This window comes from Protopterus annectens, chromosome 13.part0, assembly GCF_019279795.1.
Source record: "Protopterus annectens isolate FY-2018-M chromosome 13.part0, PAN1.0, whole genome shotgun sequence".
Taxonomy (NCBI): domain Eukaryota; kingdom Metazoa; phylum Chordata; order Ceratodontiformes; family Protopteridae; genus Protopterus; species Protopterus annectens.
In genome coordinates this window covers 790,624,545-790,648,831 of record NC_056747.1, presented here as the reverse complement: position 1 = coordinate 790,648,831, position 24,287 = coordinate 790,624,545, and the positions used below count along the sequence as shown (strand labels likewise).

General features: G+C 41.8%; 1 protein-coding gene across 1 annotated transcript in view; it reads left to right on the top strand.

Annotated features, from left to right (window-relative positions):
- Positions 1–24,287, top strand: part of NCOR1 (nuclear receptor corepressor 1) — a 4,682,182-nt gene that overhangs the window by 3,227,009 nt on the left and 1,430,886 nt on the right. Inside the window, exon 22 of the mRNA XM_044054890.1 lies at positions 20,067–20,228. Coding sequence (XP_043910825.1) covers positions 20,067–20,228 — 162 coding nt within the window. The remainder of the gene's footprint in view (positions 1–20,066; positions 20,229–24,287) is intronic.

Here is a 24,287-nt window from a genome sequence, read left to right as displayed (position 1 = left end):
GAATTGCCCACAGTAAAATGGCGTCTGACAAAGGCATGCGATTATACAGACACTGAGAAATAAACGCAATGTTCATGTCCAAGTTGCCATGTATCTGGAACATGGTCTGGAAATGCGACCTGATCTAGTGATATAGCAATTAAGACTGGGTTTAGCAAGAGGACAGTCACTGGTGATCAATCTGTTTCAGGAGCTTCAGGGATCTTTTCAGGATCAGGGATATTAGCTGGAATGTCCTCTGGAACTGGAACACTGGATAACTCACTCTGAGATCTAGAATTTTTTTTTTTAATACAGGCTGTGACACCGGTATACTAAATGTTTCTTATTCCGCCTAAATTCGACTCTTTGTGATTCCACAATATACAATCTCAGCTCTGGACATAAACTTTTCATGGCTCCATTGTAATCAAAACCTTTGGATGTCTGCATCCTCACTATCTCCTCTTCTCATAATGGATTTGAGTGGTTTGCTGGACTTATCATAATAGGACTTCTGGAACAAACACATTTTCATGAGTTGAGCTGTCACTGCTTTGTTTTTGTAGCACAGGGAACCAACAAATTGCTTCTGATTAGTAGTGTGATTGTGTTTTGTCTCAACAAAAAGCCTTTGTGCAGGTGAACCAAGATGTTTATCACAAGGAGTATTTCTGAGATTCAGAAGATTGAGAAAAACATTGCTATTGTCTCGTTTCAACTTCTCTAATAACGGTTTCACACTTTGGATGTTCTGCCAAACCATTTGACTGTGGGTACTCGGGGCTACTTTTAACATGAAAAAAGTCCCACTCTTCAACAAATCTCTTGAACTGCTGGCTTGTAAACTGTGTGCCATTGTCAGAAATAATTTTGTGCATGCTACTATGAATGACAAAATTGCACTTCAGCTTAGTAATGACAGTACTGCATACTAGATCAGGAAGTAGGTCCATCATAAACCAATTTGAATACGCGTCTGCTAACACCAAGTAATGTTGACCATTCCATTCAAAAATGTCTGTATCTACAGTCGACCAAGATAGTTAAGGAATCTGGTTTAGCTGAAGTGGTTCTTTCTGTTGATGTAGCTTAGTACTGTTACATACACAACAAGACAAAAATACTCTCAATATCCTTTGACATAGAAGGCCAAAGTACTAGTCCTCTCACCCTTTTGGTAGTATCAGTTCCTGAGTGGCGACGATGCAAAATGGTAATGTAGTCTAGCTGTAAGGATTTTGATACAATCACTTTTGGACCTTTGTGATGTTACCATTGTCAAACAAAATCTCATATCTGTAAGGAAAATGTGGTTGGAGGTCATTAGGTAAGCAAGATTGCTTTGATGGCTTTCCTCGACTGATAAAATGGTTGAGCTTCTGAAGAACTGGATATTTAGGCTGTGTGACTTCTAAGCTCATCAAGGCGTGGAAGAAATATTTCTCACTTCCAAGACTTCAAAATCAAGATTCTCATTGTCATGCTGTTCAGTGGTATTTTGGGGCGATCTAGGTAAAGTATCAGCAAGATAAAGAAGTTTGCCTTTTGTGTAGACAAGATTGAAATTATACCATTGCAGTTTCACTGGCTGGCGCTATATGCATAGGCTTTCTCAAAATAGTGACTAGAGGTTGGTGTTTCATTTTGAATTGGGTGACCATAAGTATAATCATGGAACTTCGAACATGCAAACACAATTGCCAAGAGTTCTTTTTCTGTCTGGGCATACAGAATCTCAGTTTGGGTTAGAGTTCATTACGCATAGGTGACTTGTTTACCCTCTTTAAGAATGAATTTGCCAAGACCAAATTTTGAAGCATCGCAAGAAAGAGTTACAGGTTTGTTAAATCATAGTAGCGGAGAGTTGGCTGATTGACATTTCTCTTTTTCAGGACATCAAATGCTCTTTGGTGGTGGTCTAACCAGGACCAGAATACATCTTTGCATGTCAACTCTCTGAGCACTGCTGAAAATTGGCTAAAGTCTGTAATGACCTTGTCTGTGTAGGTAACCTTGCCAAGAAAATGTTGTAGGGCTTGAACATTGTCTGGAGCTGGCATCTCAAGAATTGCTGTCTTCTTAGAAGGATCTGGTTGTAAGCCTGAACTGGTAAACAAATGACCAACATAAGTAACTTTTCGTCACCTGAACTTGCACTTCTGAGGATTCAGCTTAAGACTCACTACAATGTGCTCTTTCCAGAATTTTTTTGACGTTTCTGAAATGCTCAGCTTCATATTTACTCCTACTAGAATACCATGTACTAGAACATGGATATCCAGAAAAACTTTGTTCCATGGCATGCTGGAAGACATCACTGGCAGAATTCATCCCAAATGGCATTCTCAGAAATCTGTACCTGCTAAACGGAGTACTGAAACTGGTTAGCAATGAGGATTTCCGGTCAAGCAAAATTTTCCAAAATGAACTTTTTGCATCCATGACAGAAAAAACAGTGGCATTTTGGCATAAGAGCATTGACTTCCTCAACTGTATGCATTGGATGGTCTTTTCAGTGCTCTGTTCAAATCTCGTGGATCAATACATATTCTATCATCATGTGAGCTTTTCTTATGAGCTACTACCATGGAAGATAATCATTCAGTAGGGCTAGATGAACCAACTGGACAAATCACACCTTGTTGCACCATTTTATCTAGCTCAGCTTTGACTCTGCTGCATAGCTACTGGAATTTTTTCCAGGCTGATCTGACAGCTGGGCTGACTTCAGGGTCCAACTTCATGGAGTACATAGCTGGGAGTTTGCCTAGTTTGTCTTCAGAATAGGTAGAAAAAAGACTGGACAAAATTAGAGCAGTGGTCTTTTCAAGCTTATGTGGTGGAATTCCTTATTAAATTAAAGTAGTCCCATTTTCAAACGGTCTCTGAGGCCTAATGACTGTACCTGCCTTTTAACTATGTAAAATTGCAAGTCATAGCTGTTCCCAGCAGAGTAACATTAAAGCACTATTGAGCCTTCAGTTTGAATTTCTTCAACACCATAACCAACAAGCCTTGCACACTTTGCCAAATCCAGGGTTTCACCAGCACATAATCTAGCAAATATTTCTGCTGACATAACATTGCACTTTGAACCTTTATTTACTTTGAGCTGTATGGGTCTTCCATTTATCCGAACAGTGCAAAATACCTCATTCTTTGCCCATAAATCTACTGCATTGACTGTTTCATTAAGCACAGATGCTCTATCAACATAAAAAGTGGGTTGTCAGCTTTCTAATTGATCATCTTGTTTCTTTGAATGTTCTCTTTTAATAAAAGAATGAGCCTGTTTTGATTTACAAAATCTTTGGAAATGATTCCGCCTTTTACATCTGTGGCATTGCTAACCAAAAGCTAAGCACTTTTCTCTTTGGCACATGATTACCACCACAATTATGACAGTTGACTATGAGGCTAGGTGAGGGAACATGCTTTGAGTTTGCTAACTCTCCCTTGTGCTTCAGTGAGACTCTGCATGCTCTGGAATTTGCTAAAAAGCTTTGGGGTTTACCAGGGAGTAGTGGCACAGGACCTGCAACAGCCCTCATTGTTTGGGTCTGTTTCTTTTAACCACGTGCTGCATATTATCAACATTAGCACTAGTAGGTACTGAAAGCATGCATTTCTCATTTGTAAACATAGTTGAGTACTTTTTTGTGAGCTCGTGTCTGACAAACTCACTGGCCTTATTCAAAAGTTAAATCACTGTCACAAAGCAAAATCTTTATCTCCGCATCATCTTTAATACCACACATGACTGTCTTTTATCAGATCATCCCTTATATCGCCGAATCCGCATGTTTTAGCTTCGTTTTTCAACTCACTTGTATATGCTGCAAAAATGTCACCAGTCATTTGATCCCTTTTGTTAAATAAGTGCCTTTCCATTGTAACATTCATTTGGGGGTTACACATTTCTCTAAATTTACCTTTTAAGCACTCTTGGTCTTCCTTTGTTTTAGCTGGTACCACTATATGACGGTTATCCCCCCTCCTGCAAATGGCAAGTGCATACACAAATGAACACGGTCTTTCTGTGGCTTCTGAACCAGCTAAATTAAGCAGAATAAATGCCTTTGTATGTGCATCTTTATCAGAAAATGTAGCTTGTATGAAATATTGTACTCTTGCTCAAACATTCTCCAGTTCTCTGTTGTATTATTTTCAAAACAAGTGGAGCTGGTCTATGAAATCCTTCAGTCATGCCAACAGATTTTGCTTAAACACAATGCAGATATGGCCCTTTTAATTATGTACGAATATTTACAACACACAAAGTACTTGTAATAACTTTCAAATGCACAGTAAACTCTTTGAAATACTGCACTTTGTGAAATATGCTTTGTAATGGCTGTATTTTGCGAAATAACTGCACTGTAATACTCAACAAACCTGCGAACGCTCTGTGTATTTCGGATATATTGAATACCTGTAATTAATGTGGAAAAGTAGCACATAGTGAAAAAATGCAGTCGTTTTCCTTATTTTATACATTTTAGGTGATTCGGACATTATTTCAAACATTTTTGTAACTATTTTGAATATTTTTATCAACATGTCACATTTTCGGACATTTAGTTTAACTAGAAATTCGTTTTGTGTTCCGAGTCCTTTGTTTCTTATTCTTCGAATAAGAAATCATTTAAGCATGTTTTAGTACCTGGAATTTGTTTCTAACCTGTTTTGCTAGTTGTACGTGCAGTAGAGATGATCCATTCCGCTATAGTCCTCCAATATTAACCGAGTGCCTCTTGGTATTTATTTAGGATCCAATTCTGATTCAATACGAACAGGTGTGGTACTTCATTTGTTTGTTTTATTATATAGAAACACATCAGGATGGATAGCAGCAACATAAAATATAAACCGGCTGATTAACTTACATACATGGATGCTTACATCTCAACAGCTCTTTACAAAATGGCAGTCTGGCTCACAAGTGCTCAGTATTTGTACACGTGCAAGCCCATGGAAAGCTTCTTAAAGTTATACATACATACTGATCTACACCAAGGACAGATGCAAACACACAAATGTAAAAGAGATGCTTGCTCTGATCAAGGCACTCAACTCTCTGAATCTTCTTTGGTCCCCTGGAACTCTTCGGGCTGTTAAATATTACCACAGTCATGTGTTGTACCAACAAGCAAGGGAGAACCAGGTCTTACTCCCTTTGCAGACTCGCCTTGTTTGCTTGAGATAGTTCCACTTCACAGCCACTCTCTATATGTATCCTACGTCAGAGTACAGTTGTGTGGCAGACCAACTGAACACGAGAAATTCTTACCTTCACAAATGGAAACTGGATTGTGTCTTTTCTGAGGTTTGATCCACTTGTCAGAGTTCCTGATGTATACCTATTTGCCTCTGCTCTGATCAGTCAGCTGGCAGGATTCTGGTCCAGGACTCCATGCAAGAAGTCCTGGAAGACGGATGCCTTTACTTTCCATGCACAGGAATGTTCCTGCATGCTTTTTCATCCTTTCCACTGGTATCCAGAGTATTTCTAAAGATACCGAAGGAATCCCCCTAAGATCTTTGCAATGACTCACTTCATTTGTAAATGGTCAGAGACATCTGCCACCATCTTCCTCACAGAATGGATCTATTCACCAAGATCAGAGGTGTTTGATGCACCCCAACCCCAATCAACTTCAACTGACTGCCTCGATGATGGGGTGTAATTCCATTCAAGTACCTGTTTACTGAGGATGTGCAACAAGTACTAATGGAGGCAAGAAGGCCTGCTACTAGAAAATTATATATTAAATTAAAACACCTGTGAACGTATGAAAAGATTTGGTAGATGGCAACAACATAACCAACACCCATTAAGGGGTTATGTATTATGCTGCTCTTTTTTTCAGTGTTTGTGTGAATTGTTATCCTCCTCCAAGATTTATTTATCAGTCATTTCAGAATGTCTGCCCATGGATCTTCTTTTAGTGCATTCTCATGTCAAAATGTTTTTGAATGGGAATTTACATGAGGCCTGCAAGAAAAACGGTGGCCTTGCGTGGGAGCTTAATTTTGTCTTAGAGTAGCTACTAGCATTTGCTCCATTTGAGCTTGCTAATCTGGTTGACTTGAGATTCTTAACATGGAGAACTGTTAACAGATTGCCCTAACCTCTGCATGAAGAGTACCCGGTTGCAAGCTTTTGTGGTGAGTTAACTTCATCTTATTTTCCTCAGAGACAGGGTCTCTTTGAGAACTAATCCTCCTTTTCTGCCTAAAGTGGTGTCAGAGTTTACTTTAAGGCAAACTGTCAATCTCCCCTTTTTCTTTCCTGAACCTAGAAATGAGGTAGAAGAGATATTCCATATCTTAGATGTCCGCAGATAACTGTGGTACTATCTTGACAATTACATCTTTCAGATTTTTGGATCGTTTCATTACTTGTAAAGGTAAGAAAGAGGGGCAGCCTTTGTCAAAACAGACGATATCCAAATGGTTGCTTCAAGCTGTTGAATTTTGTTGTTCTCTCCACAACAAAACTATTCCAGGCATGTTCAAAGCCCACTCTGCCAGGGCCTTGGCCTATTTTATCATGTTTGAAAAGGATTGAATTCTAGAAATATAGAATCAGCAACTTGGTCCTCTTTACATAGTTTTACAAGGCACTACAAGCTTGATTCCTTCTCTAGGTCTAGATTAGGCTTTGCTAGTACCATTCTGCAGAGGCTTTTGGACCTTTCCACTTACACCTCCTAAATATAATAAGCTAGGGTAATCTAACATATAGCTAAGGCTGCAGCAGTGATCATTCCATCATCTACTGTTATGGTAGGTTTACTTAAACAGCTCTAGTTTCCCGCATACAAAGTTGTTTTCCTCTCGGATGACTTTCAAAAACATTCTTCCCTCGAGTGTGACCTTAGCAAGAGAGGTATTGAGAGCCCTGAGGCACAGGGCATTAACATTTCCCATGGTATTGTATGCCACCCTCTACATGAGGAAGATACAGTGGTATCTCAAGTCAGTTTGGAACTCAGCACTGCCATCCATTAACCTTCTCATCAAGGAGGAAATTCTTTGGTGGGTCATCCAGGTTTCGCTCAATCCAGGAGTGCCCTTTCCTGGTACCTTCTCTCCCCAGAAGCTATTAATAGTTGCTTCAGATGTGGTGGGGGGAGCTTGCTTCAAGAGCATCAGGGTCCTGGGGGTTTAGTCACCCAAAATGAGAAAGGACTGCATAAACATAAATGAATTGAAGGCGGTTACCTCTGCATTGCCCTCTGGACTCAGATCCTCTTCAGATTTACTCTGATAGCATCAAAGTAATGTGGTCCATAAGCAAGCAGGCACCACATCTTACCACATCAGTAAACTGTTCTTGATTGCATGGGACACAACAGGTCAACACAATTTCCTTTAAGCTGTGTATATCCTATCTAAAAATAACACTGCAAGTTTTTTTAAGTAGATCCAAAGCAAACCCTCACAAGTGAATGCTGAAGTGAGTGGCCTTTCTGGACAATTGTCTGTCAGTGGGGTACTCCCCAGACAGCTTAGTCTGTTCTGCTCTAGAGTGCTTTGCCTTCAGGCATGGTGGACGGATGTCATGTCTTTTTCTTGGAAGGGGGAAGTTCCTTATGCATGCCCTCCTCTTCCTCTGATTCCCAGATACCTTCTCAGTATCAAGAAGGACAAGTCAAAATCTTGTTGGTGACTGCCTTTTTGTTCAGAATGCACTGGTTCCCCCTTCTCTTTCACATGGCCAGGGTCAATCATAGCAAGTTACCTCACAGGATGGACTCTATCAAACAGAAGAAAAGCACTCATGCCAGTCTACAAACCTTGAGTTTGACTCTCTTGAGGTAGATTGTCAATTCCTTTTAGGCACCACTTTACTGAGGAGATGCTTAAGGTTTACAGGAGGCTAGAAAGCAAAGTACTAGGAAATGTTGCGTTTCTAAATGGAAAAGATTTTCCTTATGTCATAAAAAGAATTTGAGCACTTATCTGGGTTTCTTGTGTGAATTGTTCAAAGCTGGAATGGTATTTGTTCAGTCAAAGCATGTTTGTCAACCTAGTCTTCCTGCCTGCTTCTAGATCCACCACTTCTCTTTTTGAGGTCACACAATTTTTGAAAGGTGTTATACACATCAGACCACCATGAAGAGCCATTCCCTTTTCATGGGATCTAAATTATATCCTGTATCTGCATCTTTGTCTTTAATTTTTTTTTTTCTCTGTAAAACCTTGTCATTGGTAGCTTTAACAGTTGCTTAAAGGGGGGTCAGAACTGCAAGCACTGATGGCCATTCCAGTTTTTTCATAAGGATTGGGGTTACTCTTCAAGTAACCCTTTATGCTTAAGGTGGATAGTGAGATCTCTCTGAATCTACCATTAACTTGCCTACCTTTTTTTCCTGTCCTCAAAGAATGAAAGAGAGGGAATCTTGTCTTCCTTAAGTGTCGAGGAAAATATCTTGGGTTCTCCCGTTTCCAGACAGACTATTTCTTAACTCATTCACTCCAATGGAGCTCAGGAAGTTTGCACTGTAACTTCCAATGGGCGTAGCCTAAGCCTTTTGAAAGAATCAAATGATGTCCTCACTTTTCAAACAGATGTTTATATTTCTGGAACCATAGGGGGTTGTGAAAGAAGTATAAATGATAATCCCTTCAGCACAAGCTGTTTTTATAGTGGTAGTATTCTTTAGATTCTAGGTCTTAAACTGAGTTTTATAAGTCACAGTAAACACAGTAATTATTACATTTGTAATATTTTGTAAACATCTCGGCAACCACTCTGGTTAAACAGACTATCAGCATTTTATTCATCTAGCTAAGAGCTTTCATAAGAGGCTAAGGAGTTCTGTCTGTATTACTTGGTTGTTGAGATATTTAGAACAATTTGAAGGTTAGATATGTATAAATTAATATCATAAAAACAGTTAATCTTCACCTGCACTAGACAGAAGTCAAATATTAATGTGGTTTAGTTTGCCATTCTGTAGGCTTTAAGATGAAATATTTTGTAAATAGCATGGTTTTGGAATTATTGATGCAAATAGGAACATGTAACATTTGACACCTAGAGGCACCAGTAGGAGTTAACTGCAGATGCACCTGGAGACGTCACTCGGATAAAAATTTCTAAGGCTTTTTTTTTTTTTTTTTGTATTATTATAGCAAACAACTTCAGGCCCCAGTAAAGGTATATTTCATTAGAGCTATTGGTTCTTCTTTGGCTTTCTTCGTGTGTGGATTCTAGGTCTCTCCTTGAAGTAGCAACTTATGTTTCCATAAGACTAGAGCACAGTTTGCTAGCTCTGTCCTTAAGGATCGTACAAACCTTAACTCAGTTCAGTCTTCATCCTCCCTTTCTTCATAGACAATTTTGGGAATCTCCATTCTCTCAAAAAAAAAAAAAAAAATGGGCTGGTTCTTTGTATTGTTTTCTGACAGGAAAATGGGGGCTGACCAATGTCCAAACAAACCCTTTCTAAGTGGCTGGCTGGTTGTAGCGCTTTGTTACAAACATAGGAAATCCCAGATGTTATTGTATGCTGTCCCCATTGTACTGTATGCCCTAGTGATCTCTCTGTCATATAAGGAATTCTGCCCTGCAGTAAGGAACATCAAAAGTACTGAAAGTTAAGCAAGACACCCACGTGTTGCATATTTCTTGTCTATTATGAATGCTTTGGAGCAGTGATCCAGCTGCTCAATTAGCTGATGGTATGGTGATTGCAAAGATGCAGCTATCTTATGTATTTTACAGTTTGTGTTGAATCAGTCCAGGGGGAAACTGGTGGGTGCAGAGGCCAAGTATATTCTCCTAGTCCTCCATATGACCTCACAACATGTGCTGACAAGAGGCTTCCTTGCCTGTGAGAAATTGCCAAGTTCGGGTATGAAGGTTGAGAAATGTCAGTAGTGCAACTACAAAAGAAGAGTCCTTTATGTATCAGAGAAGTTTGTGTTTTTATTTTTTCGCACTCACATTTCAAACAAGGCTTCTAGTAGCTATTAATTTAGCTTAATCAGTCAAGTGCTGTGTTTTAGGAACCCCCATATAGTGTTTCACACTGACTTGAGCCTTCTCAGAGCAGATTTCTATTCCCTGATTAAGGGGTCTCTGAGCTGTTTACCCATCCAGTGTGCTCTTCTGTAAATGTAACAAATGATCTGATGTCTCTTTTATTCTTCCACATGATAAGGTCTCAAATCCAACCCTCAGATCCAGCTCAGCCCCATTTCACGGACTTGGCTGCAACTCTCAAGCACCTCCCTCATACCCACAATGCCCGTCATCCACTCAACTACCTCAGATCTCATTAGCCATTTCAGCAAGTCTGACACAGATTTCACACATTCGAGTGGTTCGTTTTTCAGATAACTTCTCTAAACATTGTAAGTGCCTTTGGCTGTATTTCTTTCTCCTTCTTCTTTCTAGAGTGTATGTATGGGTGCATACATTCTTTTCATTCCTGTTAAAAAGCAAAAAAAAAGTTTAGGTCAGTGAATACTTGTTAAATTTGTTAAAGTTGTTAAATTTACTACTGCTTAATTGTAATTATATTAACTCTTATCTTTGCTTTCCTTTTGGCTTCTGTAGTTTACCATTCAACTTGCCTTTTTCTATCATTTGGTTTTTGGTGGGCTTTTCTACCTTAAGGCTGACAAATTGGTTTCCAGCTTCAAATGCTGCACTTCTTGTGGGCATAAAATCCCGAGTCAGGATGTCCACAATGAGTGAGTGTACTGCCTGCGCACCGATAATCTAAAAGCTGAATGTTCCATCTGCACTGTCTTTAATTCTGGGGCTTTAGCTGACAGATGGAGCAAATGCATTCTTAGGGGCCTTCTTCCTTCCTCAGCTGAGGCTCAGACCCCTTCCTTTGCTTCTTCCTCAACTACTACAACTAAGCAGTCTAAAAGGAGGTTCCTCCCTGCCTCCGAGGGACTCTCTTGAGCTTAAGAAGTCCAAGAAATCTGTGGATTCGACTCCCTCAGATCCACTGAAGTTAACTCCCTGACCAGATCCTACTGTCTCCTTGAATCCCAGAGGAGATCCCTTGGATCCTAGGACTTCTATGAAATCTCTTACCCTGTCCCCCTCCCATTGGCTTTTTCCAGGTCCTCAAGATGCTAGTCTGAAGTGGACATGGACAGGATGATGAGGTTTAAGGCCCAGATGTAGATGCGGGTAGTCTGAACTCTGTCTTCTGTTGGATCTGTGAGCTACCCAGGTCCCCCCATCATGACTCCTCCTTTGATCCATCCCCTGGCTTTGGAACCATGGGATTCAGGATTTCAGTGCGTCTCAGACTCTGCACAAAGGAAGCTCTCTTCCTCTACGTCGAGGATCCCCTTGACAAGCCCTATTTTGGCCCCTTTGGAGCAGAGTGAGTCTCGGAGCTATGCCGCCTGTGTCGTGTCTGGGGGACTGAGATTGGCTGTCTTTTTCATAGCTGTTCCTTCTCTTAAGAGCTTCAGCATGCAATAGCACAGGTCTGATCCCTTCTGGGGGGCCCTGGATCTGGGGTGAGCCCTGCCCATTTTTCCTCTGTAGTTTCGGCTCCAGGGGAAGCAGAAAGGGCTTCTCCTTGTCCTTTGGCCTTCCAGATAGTGGTGAGGGTTTTCTCCCGGGTTGGGGTTTCAACCACACAAGTTCTTTAATTCTACCCTGTACCTCCATGGGATCCAATCTTTTCTCGCTTTCATCTTGCCATGAGTCTTCCCGTACCAAGCGGCTTCAAAGATTTCCCTACTCACAAGGGATCCCCTTCTTTTGATGATTCCTCAGAATACCCACCTGAGGAAGTCCCTCCGAAGAAGACGTGCAAAAGGAGGTATGTGGATTCCCCCTTGGAGTCTTTAATGGGGGATACTGACTTTTATGAGGGGGAAGGATCCCCCAATCTCCACCCTAAGACATCTCCTCCAGAGACATTTTAGAGATTCTGAAGCAGAAAAGGTGGGTTGTCTGCCCAACCTCTTCCTCTGAGGAGTTGGTTCTCTTGGAGGAATTTGGGACAGTCCCACTTGCATCCTGGGTGCCCCCCCCCCCAGCTGATGTGCTCGTAGATTTAGTATCTTGCCGTGCATGGAAGGAACTGGACACCATCGAGCCCATACCCAAGAAGCCCTATAGGTTTCTAGCACTCCCTGCAAACAAGAAACACTTGACTAGTGTGCTGTAGTCGATGGTATCATGGTTGCAGTGACCACCAAGAAAGAGCTGGCAGAGGAAACCGCCAATGTCCATCTGCCAGACAAGGAGTCTAGAGCGTTGGACAGAATGGAGAACCTCATTTACCCCTCGACAACTTTCACACCGAGGTTGTTAAACTATCTGGCTCATTTCACCCAGCTTCAGAGGAACCTGATCAAAGAACTTTCAGCTTCCCTCTGAGTCCATGCCTGCGGAGGAATTTAACAAAGTTTCTCCTAAGCTGATCGCGCTTTCGTCTGTCACTATCTCTTCGATGATGTTAATCTCACACACCACAGAGAACACCTTGCAAGCAGACGGTTCAGGTCTTTCCCTAAGTAGGCATGCCTGGATGGGGCTATGTGATTTTGCAGATCCCTTTAAGGCATCAATTGTTAATGGCCCTTATGATGGCTTCTCTCCTTTTAGGCTGTCTGATAGAGGCACTCTTACTCACCGTGAAAAGGACGGAAGACAATTTCTGCTGTTGGAATCAGGTCCTTCTCCAGGATCCAGTGAGAGGGTAAGAAAATGTAGATGTTCATCATGTTTCACTGTTGCAGTCCTAATCAATGGGTTATCCGGATGCCGGTAGCCCTCGATCGGCCGGAATACCAAAGGTAAGTAGTAATGATGTCAACTGTCGGTTGTAAAGGACGTCAGGGTGTCTGATACAAAAGGAGGCAGCCAACGTCGCTTCCTCAGTCTTCCTTGCCACGGAGCCCGATGCAAAAACATTTCTTGCATGAGTGCCAGTCGGCAGCTTACCTACCTTTTTTGTTTCTGACTACACAGTTGAAGCCAATTACAGGTAAGTGCCCTGTTGGAGATCCTCTTTTCTTGCCTTAATGAATGTCAGAAAAGGTTAATAATCGTCTTACCTATGGAAAGCAGATTCCCCATAGAGATTTTCATTCCTGTTGTATTATTTGTTTAGGCCTTGATGACTACGTTCCTAATGGTGATCTCTGTGCTTCATTTAATCAGCATACTGTTCATCGTTGGGCTAAGCTTTTAGCTAGTATTTTTGAGTTTGGCCTAAGTTTGTCGGTATGGCATTCGCTGGTCTTCAGGCTTCGGATATCCCCAAGAAACGTAAGGATAAGGACCGTGACAGGCTTCCGAAGGTCAAGTCCCTCGGGTGATAATTTGGTTGTCAGTCATGCGTAGCCAGTGATGTGCCTTTGCAGCCCCTGCAGTCTGCAGATTTTCAACCGCAGGCCTTGGTTGAGACCATTTCAGAGGCCCCCAGTCCTCCGGCTTCCATTTTGCCTTCTGACCTTCCATCCTGTTGCATCTTCAGCTGGATCCGGAGTTGCGAAGCTGAATCCGGTGTCCGAGACAGCCATTCTTCTTTCAGACAGCAAGCTCATACTGACAACTTCGGTGGTTGCTAGGCCTCCCGAGTCCTTTAGATTTGCAGGTAAATCTTCCAGTCATAAACCTGTAAAGAAGCAGGCTCCAGTTTCCTCTCATTCCCCTCATTCTCAAATGGTTAAAGTTGCAGATGACCTTTTGCCTCTTATTAGGGGTTCACAGGCTCCTCCTTTAAAAAGAGGTAGGGATGTCTCTCCTGAGGCTTTGTCCTTTTCAGGTTCTGATACTTGTAGCATTTCTGTTGATGAAGAGGAAGTTTCTCAAGCTTTCTCTCCTTTTGAAGATTCAGACGCAGAGGAGTCCATCCCTTCTGCTTCTCCTCCAGAAGATTTCTCTTTTGGTGATACTTTAAATACTCTCAGGGAACATTTTAAATGGGAAAGTCAGGATTATCCCCTTTCTAAGAAAAGGATTAGGGAGTTTTTGGATTTACCTCAGCATAAGCCTTTGGCTATTTCACCTGTGTTGGAAGTGGTTGATTGTTTTTCTGGAAAATTCTTCGACTCCAAATTCAGTTCCTCTTGCTCTCAGGAAACTTGACAGGTACTATAGAGTCCCTGATTCTCATTTGTTTCTTTTCAGGAATCCGTTTGCTGATCCGGGGTTATTTCTCAAGGCCCTAAAGGAGTTAAGGCCACTGTTACTAAATATCCTGTTCCTTCTGACAAGGTAAAAAGGTTTATACCTCTGCCACTCTTGCTATTAGGTCTACTAATTGTCTTTTTCATATGCTGAAGTACCAGCAGCACACCTTGAAAGCTATTAAGTCTAGGATAGCAAGTGTGCTTCAGTTGGCAGAGAGTAAGGATTTGCAGGATTTGCTGAATTCTGCCAGCCTTGTCAATAAACATTCATTACATTGTGGTTTTGACATTCTAGAAGCCTCCTGTAGGGCTACGGCTACTGGCTCTGTTATTAGAAGGCACGCTTGGCTCAGGGAGCAGCCCCTACCAGAGCCTGTCAAGGCTAAGCTTTTAGATGTACCTTTGCATAAGGACAGTCTTTTTGGCAGCAAAGCAGAGGAATTGCTCAAGAAGATGGAAGATAAGGCCAAGTCTATGCAGACAGTTAAAGACTTTCTGCAAGTTCAGCCTCTTCGCTTTATCAGGAATTACCCTTCTAAGAGTTGGACATTCCCTGATGCCAGCAGACAGAGCTGTTCTAGGACTAGAGGTTACAAATCTTCTAGGGGACAGGTGGCTACCCCTCAAAGGTCTAAGTGTTGGCAGGCTTCCTCTTCCAAGGCGGGAAGTTCTAAGCCTGCATCTCAGTCTAAACATTCTCAGTGACTCTGTACAACTTCTGTTTGTTCTCGCCTGCCCGGAGAGTCCTTTAGGGGGAAGGTTGGCCCTTTTTTCAAATGTCTGGGCCAGCATCATGGATGACTAATGGGTACTTAGAACTGTATCCCTAGGACACAAGTTTTCTTTCCACACCTTTCCAGTACCCAAAGGATTCCTGGACTCTCCTCCAAACCAAAGGGAAGAAGTAAAAAAGCAAATTTTGTCTCTGTTACATCTGGGAGCAATAGAATCAGTTCCTGGTCAGCAGGTAGGCCAGGATTTCTATTCCAGACTTTTTCTAGTTCCAAAAAAAAGAAGGCACCTGGCGTTCTATCCTAAATCTATTCATCCTGAACGCTTTCTTGATAATTCCAAAGTTCAGAATGTTCACTCTGCATCAATTGATGCCAGTGTTAGAAAAGGATTCCTGGCTGCTAACGTTGGATCACAAAGAAGCTTATCTGCACATCCCTATCAGGGAAAGTTGCAGGCAATACCTTTGTTTCAGGGCAGGCAAGCAACATTATCAATTCGCTGCACTGCCCTTTGACTTATCTACTGCTCCCAGAGTTTTCACAAAGTGCCTGGCTCCAGCCATTGCTTTTTGCAGGCAGAAGAAAATTCAGATTTGTCCTTACTTGGACGACTGTCTGATTCAAGTAAATTCTCAGGAACAGTTGTTAAAGGATCTAGAATTTATAAAGACTCTTCTCTCTTCCCTGGGTTACACTCTCAACGTGGAAAAATCAAAAATGGTGCCATCCAAAGAGATAACAGTCCTGGGAGCGAGTCTGAACTTAGCCGCCCAGATGATATATCTCACTCAGGAGAAGCAGACAACTCTTTTAGTTTACTCCAAGGACTTCGCAAGCCTGTCCCAGCTCCCTGCAAGGAAATGCCTGCAAGTTGTGGGGTTTATGGGGCTCTTGCATTCTCATGATTCCATATGCAAGACTGCATATGAGGAAATTACAGTGATACCTCAAGAACATTTGGTGTCAACACACACAAGACCTGGATGCGATAATTCCTCTGCTTCCATGTCTGCAGACAGAGTTTCTATGGTGGACAACAGCCTGTCTACAGAACAAAGGCATGTCTTTTTGCACACCCCTGGCCACTCAAGTTCTTACCACAGACACATCAGACTACGCCTGGGGAGCTCACCTCGATGGCAGATGCATACAGGGAAGTTGGAATGCCCAGCAGATGTACCTGCACATAAATTTAAAGGAGTTGATGGCAGTCCAGCAGGCCTTACTAGCTTTCAAGCATCTTCTTTCTCCAGGGACCCTGCTTGTCGGGACAGAGACAACACCACAGTCATGTGGTACATCAAGCAGGGAAGGACTCATTCTTACCTCCTGTGCAGACAGAGCAGTAGTCTTTGGTCCATAGCAGCATCCCTGGGCCTGCATCTCCTAGCTCAGTTTCTTCCAGGAAGGCTCACTGTTTTGGCAGACCAGTTGAGCAGACAGACCCTGGATCCTCACGAGTGGTGGCACTCAAGTGGATCTTTGTTCCTCTCCAGGCAACCATCATCTACCTCTTTTTTGCACCAGACAGCATTACAGCAGAGCCTGAAAAGTGGATGTTCTGTCATTCCCTTGAATGCTGCTGTCAGTTTATGCCTTCCCTCCTCTTCCCAGAGTATTATTGAAGATCAGGGAAGAACGACCAGTGACTGTTCTCATAGCTCCAGAGACTGGCCCAGGCAACATTGGTATCCACTGCTTCGCAGTCTTTCCCAATTTCCTCCTTGGCATCTTCCTCTGAAGCCAGATCATTTGGTTCAGGAGGGAGGAAACATTCTACATCTTTATCTTCAGTCTCTCCATTTGGCAGCATGGCTCATTGTATGACTCCATCCTTTTCTTCTTCCCTTTCCCAGCAAGTGGTTGACGTGCTGAAGGAGGCCTAGCACTAAGAAGTCTTATACTGGCAAATGGGAAAGGCTCTCTCTTTGGATGCAGGCTAGAGAGGAGTCTTCTCAGCCTACCCTTCCTCTGATCCTGGAATACCTGGCTGATTTGCTTCAGGGTGGTCTTTCTTTTTCCTCTATCAAGATCCATACTTCAGCCATTTCTGCTCATTGTTCTTTTGAACAACCCATTTTCTCTTATCTTCTGATGAAAATGTTTCTCAGGGGTGCTTGCAACTTTAAACCTTCCCGAAGGGTGCCTATTCCAGCCTGGGATCTTAATTTTGTTCTAGAGAAACTCACTCTTCCTCCTTTTGAGCCAGCTGCCACTGCAGTTTTAAAGTTTTTCTCATGGAAGACTGCCTTCCTCTTGGCTATAACTTCAGCAAGGAGGTTTTCGGAGCTGCATGCGTTGATGGCTGTGGAGCCATTTCTTATTTTCCATGCAGATAGGGTCTCTCTGAGAACCAACCTCTCTTTTATGCCTAAGGTGGTTTCTAGCCTGACTCTTTATCAGTCCATACACCTTCCTGCCGTCTTTCCTAATCCTCGAAATAGAGGTGAGAGAATCCTATATTCTGTTGATGTGCATAGACAGCTCAGGTTTTACCTGGACAAGACTAAAGACTTTCTGAAAGCAGCACAGTTATTTGTCGGCTTTGCCCCTGGAGCCCATGGCAAGGCTATTTCTAAGCAAACCATTTCTAAATGGATTGCTCTTTGTATTACTTTTTGTTATTCCTTTCATGGCAAGGTTCCTCCACAATGAGTTAGGACCCACTCAAGTAGAGCAGCTTCCTCTTCTGCAGCCTTTTTAAGGGGTGTCCCTCCCTACTAAAGACATTTTGGAGGCTGCCACATTGTCTTCTGTTCACACTTTCACAAAGCATTATAATTTGCCTTTGTTTTCAAGAGCCAGGGCAAAGTTTGCCACTGCTGTTCTGCAGGGCATTCTCTCCAATCCTTGATTCTGTTGGTTCCTCCTCCCTTTTCTCTGGGCTTTGGTAATCAACCCATTGGTTAGGACTGCAACCGTGAAACACAATGAATATAGTATAGTTGTGTACACTTACCATAAATGTAGATGTTCGAATATATTCACTGTTGCAGTCCTGCTTTCCCTCCCTCCTTCCCCCTTTTCTCTTTTCCTAAGGTAGAGGCTAAATTTATTTTAAACCTTGTTTTCTGGGGGTTTCTGACTGTTATGGCAAGAAAGACTGAGGTAGTGAAGTTGGCTGCCTCCTTTTGTATCGGACGCCGTGACGTCCTTTACAACCGATGATAGCTGACATCATTATTACTTATTTTTGTTATTCTGGCCGATCGAGGGCTACCGGGAGCCAGATAACCCATTGGTTAGGACTGCAACAGTGAATACACTCTAACATCTACATTTATGGGAAGTGTACACAACTGTACTTTCTGCAAGTCCCAAGGGCCTTTCCAGGAACCACATGGAGAACCCTCTTCTAGAGGCAGAGGAGGAGAAGAGTTTGATGGTAGACACTGCCCCAGGGTAGACAGGGTCTACAGAACCAGTGCTTTAGGGAATCTCCTCCCGATAAGCCTCATCAGTCCTCCTGAAGTGCTGCCCTACTATCTGTCTCTGGAGGTAGTTGGGGGATGATTAGCTTTGAACCCTGAAGCCTAGACCCAATTGACCCAAAACCGTGGGCCACCAATTGGGGGACCCTTCTCCCACTTGGGAACTTACTCTTGTGGTACAGGCATTGACACAGGGCTGCTTTGAACCTGCAGCTAGTTGTGACATGAAATTTCTGTCCTGGAAAACTGCTCTCTTGGTGGCCGTGACTTCTGCCAAGAGGATTTCTGAGCTTCAAGCTTCATCTTCTAAACCTCCTTACATTTTGTTCCTTGACAATAGTGTCCTTGTGCACTAATCCTTCCTTTATGCCTAAAGTCGCTACAGAAAACAAGATCAATCAGTCCATACAACTGCCAGTGTTCTTTCCCAGTTTCTCTAACAAAGGGGAGTATGTTCTTCACCTTCTAGACGTTCACAGATGGCTCAGTTTTTATCTACACAGGACCAAACAATACAGAAAGTCTGATCAGCTTTTCATAGCCTTCTCTTCAAATAGACTTGGACAAGCAGTATCGAAAATTACCTTGGCAAAATAGATTTCAGTCTGCATTTCTTTCATTTATTCATATAAAGGGTTGGAGTTACCTAAACCTCTTAGGGTGCATTCTGCCAGAGCTATGGTTGCTTTCTCGACTTTCTATGCTAGAACCTCTATTGATGACATTTGTGCGGCAGTTTCGTCTTCTAATAATCACACCTTTGTGTCGCTATACAAACTGGATGTTATTTCCAGGAGTAGAGCAGAGCCTCCTTTGGTTCGATGGTGCTCTGGCATATCCATCCATTGGGGCCACCCAAGCTTCATGTATCTGGGGTCTCTAACCCTATCGTGAGGAGGAATGAAAGAGACTACATCAGATTAAAAAGTTGGCTTACCATAACTTGGCATCTGTGTTGTCTTCCTTCATTTATCCTCACTTTCCCGCCCAACGATCCCCCTGCATTTCTTCTTGAGGAACCTGGATGATCTCAGGACAGTTATGTCCTATGTCTGAGCCTCTTCCTATCTTTGATGTCTAAATGTAGCATGTCTGGATTTGCAAACTTGATCTGAGGTAGTTGAGTGGATGAAGGGCATTCTGATATGAGGGAGGAGCTTGAGAGTCTGATCCAAGTCAGTGAATTGTGGCTGAGCCGGATCTGAGGGTCGGATCAGAGACCCTGTCATGATGATAAATGAATGAGACAACACAGCTGCCAAGTTATGGTAAGACACAAATTTTTATTCAAGGATAATCCATGAGATTCCATGCAGGATTTCCACCCCATGCAGAAGGTCGTCTATTGAAGTGTGATATAAAAGGTTCTTTAGGTACTTGTAGAATTATGCACTTTTAGAGAGGGCACACTTTTGTGGCTGTGTTACTCCCTTGCTTCATCCCTCTTGCTTGGAGCTGGAAGTCAAGCCAGATGCCCACATGTTGCAGTAGACTTCGAGTTGATCATGTGTCAGAATGTGTTTTCCCGCTGGTGTGCAAGTGAGATTAAGAACTGGGGATTTGAGGCTGTATGTCTTCCTTAGTCCTGACACTTAGTGATGCATATGCCTTGAGCATTGTAGTTCAAGATTTTGAAATGTGAGAATGTGCTGATTGTGACCTTAGGTGTTTTGCTCACTGCATAGGAACCTTTCAAAGAGCATATAATAAATGGTGAGTATTCACATTATCCTTGTGCTTCTTTTTTGATACCATTTTCTAATGTGGTAATTTCCATTCTTTACAGGAAAACGTTCCTATGCAGCATATGCTGAACTGAGGCGCAATGTAGATCAGGAAAGCTTGGTACAAAACAGATCAGCGTCACCATATCGTATATCTCCTAGAGAAGCAAACAAAGCATCACCACAGCCAGATGGGACTGTACCCCGTTACAGTTTTCCTCCAAGTAAGTAAATGACCTTTTTGAGAATAGCAAAGTGTTGTTTACCTAAATGCCCCCTCCCAAACTGTTTTTAGATAATAGTTCTAATTATTGTGCGGCTTATGTTGCATTTCCTGGAGCTATTCTTCATAATTAGCAGCTAACAGCAAAAGCAAGAATATTAAGTTTCTACTCCCTGTTTGGCATTGTTGTGGGTTTTAGGATTGAGTAAGTCTACTCCACATTTTGTGGTCAATAAATTGGATGCATTTGTAAACACACATCATGTAAAGAAGGATATCTATCAGGTGTAACTGTCAGGACTGATACCCCTGGTGGCAAATAACTTGGTTAAGTAAGACTTACCCAAGCTTCCACTTTTTTCACCCCTTCCCACAAAGCACCTCTCTTTATCATCCATTTACAGTTCTTTATTGATGCTTGAGTTAGAGCAAGACGATCAACTACATGTTTGTTGGCATGTTCATCACCAGTTCTTTTTACTTGTTTGTTAAAACTGTATGTAGGTTTTCATTTGTTGTTGTAACTGATTTCTTTGTTTGAGTGAACCATATTGTTTTCCCTTCCTCTGTGCTCGAGCATAAGCTGTTAAGTTCATATTTGCTATTTTCACAGCATGTCTGTTTTAACTACATTGCTTCTGCTAATAGTCGCACAGTATTCATATGGTTTAGGATCCAGTCACACTACAGACTAATGGCCAAATACACATTTGTTTTAGTTACATAAGAGTCACTAAAAGAATGCCTGCTGACCCTTTTAGTGACCAAGTCGCTTTAGGGCTCTAAAAAGTCACTTTCCTTTAAAACTTCTGATTCTGGGCATAGCACTAGATGTCCTTCTATATCGCTGTTGCAGTATTCCTTGCAATAGGGATCCTTTGCCTAGGACAGCCTGACATCCAGACAGTATACACAAACTTTAGGTTGAAATAGGGATGTCGTATATCACTCGTAGGGCCTAAAGGTGACGTATGGATGCACCATCCGTGGAACTTTTTTGCCATCAGTCTGAATGCCCATCTTCGATCTGTCTGAATGCTGTTTTATCTGCTGGTTGCCAAGCTGTTTTCAGGTAAGTGCCCCTTGAGGTTTATCTTATTTTGCTTTTTGCTGGTTGTTCTTTTACATGTCATCTGGAAAGGGGAAACGCCATTGTGGGAGACTGTTCCCAGTAAGGACCGTCACAGGCAGTGTGTTTTGCTTAGGTGCTTCTCATGACCATATGTCTTGTTCTGTTTGTCAGGCATGTGTCCCAAAGACTGCATAGTTAGCTCTCCTCTTTGGCTATTTACCTGGAGAACCAACGTCAAAAATTGTTTGCTCAGGATACTGTGGTGGAATCATCCCAACTCAAAGGTCAGACATCCATGAAGAACACCAAGAAAGTTAGGCCGGATTCTTCTTCTGTACTGCCTCCACTGGAAGTGTGTCTCGAGACTGGTGAAAGCCCAGAGGACCAACCAGTTTCAGTCTGATTCCACTGCTGCAACCACTTTGGAGGCTGGCATGGACTCGGCTTTTCGCAAGCCTCAGGAGGCTCTGCAGACATCAAGTTTTGATCTTCAGGGAGAATCATGGCTGATTATCTCCAATGCGATTGGGGGTATTCTGTAAATTCTTGTTGGGGAGGGAATTCTCACTAATACACTTAGTGAGTGTAAGCAGGGGTCTGAGCTGCCTAAGGTAGTTAGGGCTGGCATCCCTTTAAAAAATAAGCAAAACACTAAGCATATTTCTCCTGCTGCTAAGGATCCTCATTGTGATGCCAGGATTTTACACAGGAGTTTGTTTAGTGACTTTATGGCTTTGAAGCCTCCTCAGCAGGTTTCTGTTCCTGCTTCCCCTTGGTCTCTTCTACTCCTCTCAAGACATCTATGGAGCAGGTTTTGTCTGGTGAGGAAACAGATTTTGATGAGCAATCTTGGGCTTATTCCTCTGATTCCCTCTCCTTTGGTATATGGTTCAGAGGAGGAGGAGTCTTTTAGCCCTGATTCCCCTTTGGAAGAGATTTCCTTTGTGTCACTTGTCCCTTACTCCAAGGATGACAGGCAGGTAGGGTAGTTTGGTTAAGAAGCTTTATTATATTCTCAGTGACTTGCTGTTTACAGATGAAAGTGAGAAGGCCAAGTATTATGATATTTTTGAGCAAATAGATAAGAAATGTATAAACAATGTAATAAGAAAACAGGGTAAAATGCAAATGGACCTCAGAGTACAAGGAAGGTACAGCGTACCGTAAACCTAAATCCTTTTCAAAATTTATGGAACAGGATATTAAGGATAATAATGGTTGCCCTTTTGATGATGGTCTGGTGAATCTGATTATGGTCAGTCCCACTATTCACCAGAAATCCCTTTAGAACATCCTTATCCATCACCCCCCAGGAGATGCAACAGGATACGGAACAAGCCACAGGTGTACTACAACAACTGTACAACCAAGGGAGGGAAATTCGATATTAATCAAATCCAATCCAGATGTTATTTCCATATTGAACAATGTCCACTCATTTAAAGGCTATAATATTTTCAATTACAGTGGCCTTCCCATTACCATTGAGCATTTCAACTTATTCTCTAAGGGTTTCAAGTTTATTCCTTTGAGAAAGGTCAATGTGGCCAGAGCTATAGTGGACTTGAAGCTTTTTATTAGGAAAAAGAATTTAGCTATTTACTTTGGTAATAATAAGTATGTTAACCATTCTGTAACACCTTTGAGGAGAAAAGGAACTTTTAATCCTCCCCTTCATCCACAACTCAGAAATTTAGAAAATATGGAAAGGAAAATTAGAAGGGAGGTTCATTACCACAAAATTCATTCAAACCTTTCCAAAAATGAAAGAGAGTTACTTGATTCCCTCAAAGCTGATAGTACCTTGAGAATTATGCACCCTGATAAGGGTGGGAGGGACTGTTTTGATGGACAGTATTCTCTGAGTCTAAAATGAAAAATGAACTCAGTAATTCTTCAAAATATGCTTTAGCTTCTATTAACGAAGTTAACATTGCAAATTCCAGAATCCATCTTATGCTTAATGACTTGCTTCTAGAACGTTCCATTAATTTGCATACATTTCATTACTTATTCAACAAATACCCTAAAGTTCCTTCGGTGTTTGGCATTCCGAAGGTACATAAGAGTACTCTGGACCTCCAGTTAGACTTATAGTTTCTTCGGAAGGTGCAATCACTTCACCAATTTAAAAATATGTAGATACCAAGCTTAAGGTCTTGTCATTGACTGGGCCAGCAGTACTAAGGGATTCTTGGGACTTTCTAAGAAATCTTAAACCTGAACTATACAGAGATACTTTGATTTTCATTATCTTGGATATTGTGGATTTGTTTGGTAGTATACCCCATGACACTGGTTTGCAATGGTTGGAAGAATATATGAGGACATTTTTCTAATAATGATTTCAATAATGTCCTTTTATTTATGGAAATTATTCTTAATAACAATTACATGTTTTTTGAGGGTGAATTTTGTAAACAAATCCAAGGGGTGGTGATGGAGGCCAGTTGTGCCCCCACTTACGCCAACATCATTTTATCTTGGTGGGAACATAATTATGTTTTCAATGGTAAATGTACTAGTTGTTGGTCCTTATATAAACGCTTTTTAGATGATATTTGTATGTTGTGGATAGCTGGTGAAGAAAAATGTTTTGAATTCTTGACCTATTTAAAAAGTACAACCAGTTTTCTGGATTTTACCTATCATTTAAATCAGGAGATACTTAATTATCTTGATGCAAGTATCACTAAGGAAAATGGCATGATTTCCTCTAAAATTTATAGAAAGAAAACTTTTTCAAATTCCTACCTTTATTTTAGTAGTGGGCACCCTTTCTTTCAAAAGAAAAATTTAGTCAAAGGGCAGATAGTTAGGGTTAGCAGTGTGACATCTAATGACGAGGATTTTGTCACTGAATGCAATGTTGTGAGTGACATGTTCCATAATAGAGGCTACCCCATTGATGTCATACAAAAGATTACCATGGAAGCTTGTGAAGGTAGATTAAGCAGGTTTGCACCTATTTTAGGCCAAGAATTTTGC